Source organism: Microtus ochrogaster, unplaced genomic scaffold (genome assembly GCF_000317375.1).
Source record: "Microtus ochrogaster isolate Prairie Vole_2 unplaced genomic scaffold, MicOch1.0 UNK54, whole genome shotgun sequence".
NCBI lineage: Eukaryota > Metazoa > Chordata > Mammalia > Rodentia > Cricetidae > Microtus > Microtus ochrogaster.
The window spans coordinates 2,186,935-2,196,997 of record NW_004949152.1 but is presented as its reverse complement, the minus strand read 5'-3'; the positions used below and the strand labels follow the sequence as shown (position 1 = coordinate 2,196,997).

General features: G+C 37.0%; 1 protein-coding gene across 10 annotated transcripts in view; it reads left to right on the top strand.

The window, feature by feature from the left end:
- Positions 1 to 10,063, top strand: part of Chd9 (chromodomain helicase DNA binding protein 9) — a 234,087-nt gene that overhangs the window by 176,197 nt on the left and 47,827 nt on the right. For all 10 annotated transcript variants that reach the window (XM_026777294.1, XM_013354625.2, XM_026777295.1 and 7 more), the window contains 6 exons: positions 998 to 1,165; positions 1,761 to 1,940; positions 3,784 to 3,894; positions 5,693 to 5,889; positions 7,267 to 7,466; positions 9,673 to 9,832. In XM_026777294.1, the coding sequence (XP_026633095.1) occupies positions 998 to 1,165; positions 1,761 to 1,940; positions 3,784 to 3,894; positions 5,693 to 5,889; positions 7,267 to 7,466; positions 9,673 to 9,832 (1,016 nt within the window). The remainder of the gene's footprint in view (positions 1 to 997; positions 1,166 to 1,760; positions 1,941 to 3,783; positions 3,895 to 5,692; positions 5,890 to 7,266; positions 7,467 to 9,672; positions 9,833 to 10,063) is intronic.

The following is a 10,063-nucleotide window of genomic DNA, read 5'->3' as shown; positions in this document are numbered from 1 at the left end:
AAAAAAAAAAAAAAAAAAAAAAAAACCAAAATAAACCAATCAGAAGGCACCTTTGCAAAAGACACATCCTCACAGTGTACAAAAAGATTATTCCATAATAGGACACAGTATCTGCCTTTATAGACTACATAATAATATCTCTCCCATTTACTGTATCATATTTGTACTCAGAAAATTTCAAATTTTATTAAATTTATTGTTATAATTTTTATTTATTGTCATTTTGAATATTTTATGTTATTGTACTTGTAGTCACAAGGTTTCACTGTGTGTCTCTGGTCGTCCTGGAACTCACTAAGTAGACCAGGCTGTCTTTAAAGCTCACAGAGGTTCTCCTGCTTCTGCCTCCCAACTGTTGGAATCAAAGGCAGATGCCAACATACCCAGTATGATTTTTTTTGTTTATTTTAATATTAGGTTTTTGTTTTGTTTTGATTTTTGTTTTGGCAGTGGTGGGGGTAAGGTGAAGGTAGTGTTTGTCCTACTGTGGTCAAAATGAGTTAAGCTTACTATGTAGCTCAGACTGACCTCCCAAAGGCAGAGATTACAGATGTGAACTGCCACACTCAGCTAGGATTTTGGATTTCTAATAAGGGTGGCCAAATAACATCCCCATTAAAATACAATAATCCAGGTTGGCGAGATGGCTCAGTGGATAAAGGCTCTTGCTTCCAAGCTTAGCAGCCTGATTTAATCTCCAGGATCCACAATAGTAGGAGAGAACCATCTCCCGAAAGTTATCCTCTGACCTTTATACTTGTGCTTTTGCACACACTTGCCCACATAACATACACACAGTCAACTAAATATCCTGATTGATCTAACTTATAACCGTTAAATGATTTATAAATACAATTTTAAAACCTAATTTACCTCCAATTGTGGGATTATTTTTCATCATATCAAAAACTATTCATATGCTTTCTTGTTTTATGTATATAGTTTATTGTCACATGCATTTTGTGAAAGATAATCTGTAACTTTTCATTTTCTTTAGGCCCAAGCTCGTTGTCACAGAATTGGGCAGAACAAAGCAGTTAAAGTCTACAGATTAGTAACTCGTAACTCGTATGAGAGAGAGATGTTTGACCGAGCCAGCTTGAAACTGGGCCTAGACAAAGCTGTGTTACAGAGCATGAGCGGAAGAGACGGCACTGTCAGTGGCGTATGTACACTTTTGTCTTACTCTCACTGTCTCGTTCACGGTTTGTGCACAAGGTCATCTTCACAATGGAGACAGGCTTAGCTGGTACTTTTGAGTCCTTTTCTTCTGTGTGTGTAGCTTCAGAACAACTGCTGGACCATAAGAATCTTTCTGAGACAGGCATGTTTACTACCTTCTGAGGACATCTGTATGATGCTTAACTTACTAGAATTCAGGAAGGTTTTCAGTTGTTAAAAATTTAATTACCAGCTTCTAACATTGGCTTTGGTCTTGTTACATATTATGGATTGTGGGTTTGTTTGTTTTTTGTTGTTTTGTCTTAAATATTTTGGTTAATATAGAATCATAGTACTAAAATGGAAATTGCTTGGCCTTTGGGCATTGATTTAATTGAAACCATTTTAGTTAGGTGGTAGTTTATATTTTTAAAACAGCAAAAAATAGTAACTTCAATTTATTATCCTAGGGAATTCTTATGTGTGGCCCAAGCCCATAATAAGACACTGCATGTTTTTAATGTTCATTGGGGTAGTTTCCATATTTTGTGACCTTTAAAATACTGTAACTCCTAGATTTACCTTTTTTTTCTATTTAGATTCAGCAGCTTTCCAAAAAGGAAATAGAAGACCTGCTTCGAAGAGGTGCATATGGAGCCATTATGGAGGAGGAAGATGAAGGCTCTAAGTTCTGTGAAGAAGATATTGATCAGATTTTACTCCGTCGAACGAAAACTATCACAATTGAATCAGAAGGACGTGGATCGACATTTGCTAAGGTAATATTATGGGGTCTGCTTGGAGACAACTCAACTCACACACCAAGTAAATGCAGAAAACAAAATTTATTGTAATCAAGCTGCTACTGATCAATCAATCACGGTCACCCAGCAGACCTGGAGCTGAACTGCACTCCCCCCCCCCCCAAACATAATGTAGTAAGCCTGAAAACCACAAACATCTGTGCCAAGTTACAGTTATATTTTCTACCAATCAGGATTCAGGGATATGGGACTTTCCTAGGAATATTTCCCTTTGTGGTATACTTATCTTGTTTTCGTTGGTTCGTTTACTTGAGTGTGGCAGGGTTGCTTGCCCCCATTTATGTCTCACCTTCCTAACCAGGATGGCAGTGATGTCAGTTACCCAGGCAAGTCTTGGGAACTTGAAATTTATTTGACTCCTATTCAAAATAGAAATTTTATTCAAAATTTCTTCAGTTTGGTTCCTTCTTACAGTAACACAGTGAGGGTCTGTCAGGGTTCTGTAGAGCAGCGGTTCTCAACCTTTTGGGGATTACATATCAGATATTCTACATAGCAGATATTTAGTAGCAAAATTACAGTTATAAAGTGGCAATGAAATAATTTTATGACTGGGGTCACCACAACTTGAGGATGAGCCAAAATAAAGGGTCATAGCACTAGGAGGGTTGAGAAGCACTGCCCTAGAGTAATAGATATATAATTTATTACCGTCACTTAGATCCTGTGCACCAGCTATTCTAACAGTGGCAGCATATGAATGGAAGGTCCAAAATCTAGAAGTTGCTCAGTCCATGTGTCTGCTGGTCTTCCTTAGCACAAGACGAGCCGTGAAGCTACCTGGTCAGCCTGCCTAGCTAATCAGTGAACTCTGTAAAAGGAGCACACCTATCTCAAAATAAATAGAAGGGGGCTGGAGAGATGACTTAGAGCTCAGGAACACTGGCTGCTCTTCCAGAGGACCTGGGTTCAATTCCCCACACCCACATGGTGGCTCACAGCTGTCTGTAGCTCCACTCCCAGGGGACCTGACAGCTTCACCCAGACATACATGCAGACAAAGCACCAATGCACATAAGATAAACATAACTTTAAAAAAAAAAAGTATAGTGGTACCTCTGACCACCACATGTGCATACTCTGTTGTAGCCCACAAACATACACATACTGCATACATGTAGCACACAAACACAAATATGTAATTTAAAATTTTAATTACTTATTTGCTAAAGGGGGAGCAAAGTGCTATCTTGCCAGCCTATAAATTAAATTCTATCATAATTGCTGCTGTTGTTGCTGCTGCTGCTTCTTTGTCTTTTTTTGTTTTTGTTTTTTGGGTTTCTTGTTTGTTTGTTTCTCTGCGATAGGTCTCTCTTACTTAGCTCTGGCTATCCTGGGACTCACTTTGTAGACCAGGCTGACCTAAAACTTACAGAGATAGCCTGCCTCTGCCTCTGCCTCCCGAGTGCTGGGATTTAAAGGCATGTGCTACCACAGCTGGCTAATTCTACCATAATTTTTTAATTCTCCTATAGTATTTTAGAAAGTATTCCTCTGTCTTATGTCATTTCCTACCAAAAAGAAATTATTATCCTTGTTATTGAAAACTATCAAATTAACCCACAATAGTAACTTACTTTTTTCTGCTCCTAAACTATAGTCTGTGTTGGCTTTAAAAACATTTGCTTTGAACAAATGCTGTTATATTTAAGGCCACTGTATTGGAACATGTCTTCAGTGTTTGTATGTATGCTAAATTCAAATTTTGTGCACAGTAAATGCAAAGAGATGATAGTTTATTTTCAAAGGTCTTTTTAATGTCTTAAGTATTTTAACAACTTGCTATTATATATTTCAGGCAAGTTTTGTAGCATCTGGAAACCGGACAGATATTTCCTTAGATGATCCCAACTTCTGGCAAAAATGGGCTAAAAAAGCAGAAATAGATATAGATGCCATCAGTGGCAGGGTAAGTATTTATGAAAGTGCTAGCATACTGGTGACTATTTGTGGCAGACTACATATGAAAGTTAATATTTCTGTTATATAGAAATTCATCAAGAACTTAAAATACCTGAAACATTATTCAAATACAAATCATTTGAAAAAAATGAAGAAGAATAAAAACTAGGGAGAAGGCAATCAGACAATTCTTCCTTATAAAAATTCTAATTAATAAATGAAGAAGAAATGAGGGGAATGTAACATCATTCCTAATTCGCTATGATACTAATTTTAAAATTTGTGGATTAAGTAAACAAATGGGGCTGGAAAGATGACACATTCGGAGAGACTGCTCAACTCTCTCAGAGGTGCTGGTTTCAGCAACCACGTGGTGACTCACAGCCATCTAAGATGGAACTGGATTCCTTCTTCTGTCATACAGGAGTGCATGACACTTTTATATACAAAAAATACATAAATAAATATTTACTTAAAAACAAAGAGGATATTTCTGTGTTCTCAATGTAAACTCTCTAAAATATGTTAATTAGATAAGCAAAACTATTAACTTTATACCAGAGAAATTTAGCAAAGATTGCTGTGTAACAAGCGATCACATCATTACACATGTATTCTTTAAGTACAGTGCACTGTCCAAGAACCCTTATTCTCTGAACCTGACTTCCTCTGCTTCTATGTATCCTTTTCTGCTCTAGGGCTTTCCTAAGTTTCTGATGGTATTTCCCGCCCCTTGTTTCCTTTCTTGTCATGATAGTGACTATCTTGCAAAATTGTAATTCTTTAAAAATTCTTTATACTTTAACTTCCAGTCAGCTTTTGTACTCTTCTTATATTGTAAAACATATCCTGAATAGTATTTATTTTTAACATATTTATTTGACTGCCAAAGTTTTGGATTCCTTTTAAGCAGAAACTATATTACTGATGTTTGTATCAACAGTACCTATATTAGAGGCAAACACAAGATTTGATTGAATGAGTTAAGCTGAATTGGTCATGAGGGACTGATACACTGCTTTGCCTTTTTATATATTAGTATAATTATTCTGTACAGAAGTAATTATGTTTCTAGTTCTTCAAAATATTAACAACATTTGACCAGTATCTCAATTCCTATTCATTTGATTTAAAAAACATTTACTTCAGCATTTTTTCTAAAGTTGAAAGCAATCCAAATTATCTGTTTTAGTAAACAAACCATGAAATTGAAATTGAGTCTAAAAAGTATATTTTGGTTATTGAAAATTTTCTACTCCCAAAGGCCCTCTGCCTATGCATCAATCCAAATGAGATCAAATCAGATCGAATTAGAAAAAGCCCAGGTTTAATGGATAAAATGCTCCCAAACCCCTAGAGAGGAGACAGATAAGTGAGACCATAAAATCACATGTCTGTTTTCCGGGGGCCAGTTTAAATACCCTGTTGGAGTGACCTTGAGCATCTCTGGGGTAGGGGTCATCATTTGGCGAACTTTCTGAGATGCAGCATTGCTTGGAGAGAGATGGGGGAAGGGGCTTGGGATGGAACTCCCACCAGAACAGTTACTGTAAAGTCAATAATTTTTTTTACTAATCCCAGAAAATACCAATTGTTTTTATTCCATGAATGTAGTGTCAGAAAACTGTATATGTATCATAACAGTTTTAAAAGAAGGTATCTTCAGTTGACTTGATAGAATAGTAGATCTGTTACTTATTTTTTCTTTCTACTACTATTTTTTTCTATAATTTAAAAAGTGAAATAGTTTTACTGTAAATAAATTGTTAAAGTACCTTCCCTAATTATAACATTAACTTTTACAGAACAGTTTAGTTATCGACACCCCAAGAATTAGGAAGCAAACCAGACCCTTTAGTGCCACAAAAGATGAATTGGCTGAATTATCTGAAGCTGAAAGTGAAGGAGAAGAAAAACCCAAACTCCGGAGACCCTGTGACCGGTCCAGTGGCTATGGAAGAACTGAATGCTTTAGAGTTGAGAAAAACCTGCTGGTTTATGGGTAAAATGTTATTTTTAGTATTTGTTATAAACAATTATATATAAAATTAAATATACATTTTCAATCATCTTATTAAAATCAATAACATTTTTTTAATTATCCCAAATCTGTGTTTAGCATATATAATCTTTCTGTATTTACACTATTTGAATGAATCACTAATGTCAAGCTCCTTGTTGAAATTTGCACACTCAAGTATCTCTGTCACAGAGTAAGATAGATTGAAAGCTACTCTTCTTTGCCTCTTTGCTCTGTATACAAGAGAAACCTGAGTTCCTTGCTCGTGCTCCCCCTCCTTCTGCTCCTGATTTGGACCTTGAGATTTCTGTCCAGTGCTCCAATTTGGGTCTCTGTCTCCTTTCATCGCCTGATGAAGGTTAATATTCAGGGGGATGCCTATATGTTTGTCTTTGGATTCACGTTCTTATTTAGCTTCTCTAGGATTGCGAATTATAAGCTCACTGTCCTTTAATTATGGCTAGAAACCAAATATGAGTGAGTACATCCCATGTTCCTCTTTTTGGGTCTGGCTTACCTCACTCAGGATAGTGTTTTCTATTTCCATCCATTTGTACGCAAACTTCAAGAAGTTCTTGTTTTTTACTGCTGAGGAGTACTCTAATATGTATATATTCCATACTTTCTTCATCCATTCTTCTATTGAAGGGCATCTAGGTTGTTTCCAGGTTCTGGCTATTACAAACAATGCTGCTATGAACATAGTTGAGCATATACTTTTGTTGTATGATAGGGCCTCTCTTGGGTATATTCCCAAGAGTGGTATTGCTGCGTCCAGGGGTAGGTTGATCTCGAATTTCCTGAGGAACCGCCACACTGCTTTCCAGAGTGGATGCCCAAGTTTGCATTCCCACCAGCAATGGATGAGTGTACCCCTTTCTCCACACCCTCTCCAGCAAAGGCTATCATTGGTGTTTTTCATTTTAGCCATTCTGACAGGTGTAAGATGGTATCTTAAATTGGGTTTTTGATCCTACTGCACGTGCTGGCTTTGGGGGGGCCTGGGCGGTTTGGATGCTCAACTTACTAAACCTGGATGGAGGTGGGCGGTCCTTGGACTTCCCACAGGTCAGGGAACCCTGATGGCTCTTTGAGCTGATGAGGGAGGGGGAATTGATCAGGGGAGGGGGAGGGTAATGGGAGGCGGTGGCAGGGAGGAGGCAGAAATCTTTAATAAATAAATAAATTAAAAAATAAATAAAAAAAAAAGAAAAAAAAACAAAAAAAACAAGAGAAACCTTTAGTAAATCTTTATGATGACAAATTCTTTTCTTTTTCCTGGCTTTTATGTGTGAGTTTTTTTTTTCTTTTGTTTAGACTTAAGTAAATATTACTGTGACTGTTCCTTTTTTTAACCAGGTGGGGCCGATGGAGAGAGATTTTGTCTCATGGGCGTTTTAAACGGCAGCTGAATGAACATGACGTAGAAATCATTTGCCGAGCTCTTTTGGCTTATTGCCTAGTTCATTATCGAGGTGATGAGAAAATTAAAGGCTTTATATGGGATCTCATCACCCCCACTGAAGATGGCCAGACACGTGAGCTACAAAATCATTTAGGCAAGTATATTTCTTTCCTTTAAAAAAGTCTTCTTGTGCCGGGTGGTGGTGGCGCATGCCTTTAATCCCAGCACTCGGGAGGCAGAGGCAGGCGGATCTCTGTGAGTTCGAGACCAGCCTGGTCTACAAGAGCTAGTTCCAGGACAGGAACCAAAAAGCTACGGAGAAACCCTAAAAAAAAATCTTCTTGTATAAATAATAGTTAATGTACTTTTGTCTAAAATTTCAAAGTAATACAGATAGTATTTTTTTAAAATATTTATTTACTATGTATACAATGTTCTGTCTGTGTGTATCCCTGCAGGCCAGAAGAGAGCACCAGACCTCATTACACATGGTTGTGAGCCACCATGTGGTTGCTGGGAATTGAACTCAGGACCTTTAGAAGAGCAGGCAATGCTCTTAACCACTGAGCCATCTCTCCAGCCCCTACAGATAGTATTAAAAAACTTAACCTTTATAGTCAAAAATCACGCTTTAGAAAATGCCAGTATTATGGATTTCGGGCTTTTTCATATTCCTGTTAAATTTGTATCACTTTGCACATTGATGGCCTCACAGTATGTCACAATATGGCCATGTGGCTTGTATCCAGCTTTTTCTTTTTCCATGGTCTGGGTGTTTGATAATTTGCCTTGCATCTTCTTTAGTGATGGGCCTTCTGGCTCCAGTCTGACACTGTTGAATTTGTCGGTAAGAAGCTCTGTATACCCCTTCTCATGCATGTGGGTAATCTCCCTCCACTAAAGGTATTTGCATCATTAGTATTTTAAATATAGTCTTTGGGTAGATCTGATAAATTATATGACACATCAGTAGTTTGCTGTTCAAAGTGACGAGTTTGCAGTATTATCAGTGGTATATGCAAGAATTTTTCTCTACAGCTTTGCTAACAGAATGTACATTTCAAAATAAAATAAATTTTGACCATAAAATGATTACATTTTCTCAAATCAAAATATTTATTGCCTGTCTGGTATATTCTTGGCCAATGTACATGTTATAAAAAGAAATAGAGAAGATCACTGAGCTCCTCCACCTTACATTCTAGCTAGGTAGACAGACATAGACTTTAGATTTAATAATTAAACGGCTACAGTTTAATAGGCACTACAAAGTAGTGCTGTAACCGTTCATACTTCCAACGTAGCACTGCAACAAGCATTTGTTTTGGATGAAGTAGTCAGTGAAGAGACAAATTAATTAATTTGAAGAACTATCCTTTAGGTAAAGGTGAAAAAAAAATCACAGAAATATGATTATGTTCTTCCCTAAAAACCATGCATTAAATAAAGGAGGAAATGTGAAGTATTAAGCTTGCTCAACTCTATAGAACAAAATATTTCCTAAGAATATGTTTTGACAATAAGCAAGGAGGTAGCCTCGGTTCCAGTGTGTGGTTTCTGGGGTAGATGAGTGCATTAGGCCGGAGAAGACTGTGTAAACTTCAGATGTGGTTGATTCCCTTTCCTGGAAAACTTAGCAAATGTGGCACATGATCAGCATGAACAGTGATGCCTTTTATTCTTTAAATAAATTCATAGTAGGGGACTGGAGAGATGGCTCAGTGGTTAAGAGCACTGGCTGCTCTTCCAGAGGTCCTGAGTTCGATTCCCAGCAACCACATGGTGGCTGACAACCATCTGTAATGAGATCTGGTGCCCTCCTCTGGTGTACATCTGTACATGGAGGCAGAATGTTGTATACATAATAAATAAATAAATAAATAAATAAATAAATAAATAAATAAATAAATTCATAGTAAAACTCTCAAGGGCATAAAAGTGACCTTAGCTCTCTTAAGGTTAGACCATTACATGTTATTAATAAAGCAAATTTTGAAATGCCAAAGGACAGATACATTTCTGATAACTAAAGAGGGGGATAGTTACAAAGCCAAAGGAGTCCAGCATAAATATTGTAATTTGGGATAAAGTATTGCCTCATTTGTGAAATTTGACTTAATTTTTATAAAACCATCTTGACTTGTATTTCATTTGTTATTTTGTCAGTTCTATTGCCATTAATGTGCTAAAGACCTCTGTAACCTTCAGTGACCCCGGAAAGTCTTTAGCAATTTCTTGTATTGGAAAAATCTTTCAAATCATAGCTTTTTTTTTGTTTTTTTTGTTTTTTGGTTTTTCGAGACAGGGTTAAATCATAGCTTTTTATACAAGTTCTTTCATGCGTACCTTCATCTTAACAGGCCTCTCAGCTCCTGTGCCTAGGGGCCGGAAGGGGAAGAAAGTAAAGACTCAGACAAGCTCCTTTGATATACAGAAAGCAGAGTGGCTTCGGAAGTATAATCCTGAGCAGCTCCTTCAAGACGAAGGCTACAAAAAGCATGTAAAGCACCACTGCAACAAGTAGGTGGTGGGCAGTGGAGAACCCGTTCTCTAAACAGTTACCTTCCAGTCTAGTGATGGTATGGTCTGAGATTGTTAACTTCAATTGGTATCTTCAAGCAATCATGAAACATCTTATATATTTTTACCATCAAATATACCTAATCTCCAGATAAACTCCTCTCTTCCCGTGCAGTGAATAGTGACCACTGTGAAGATTTTTTTTTTTTTTTTTTTTTTTTTTTTTTTTTT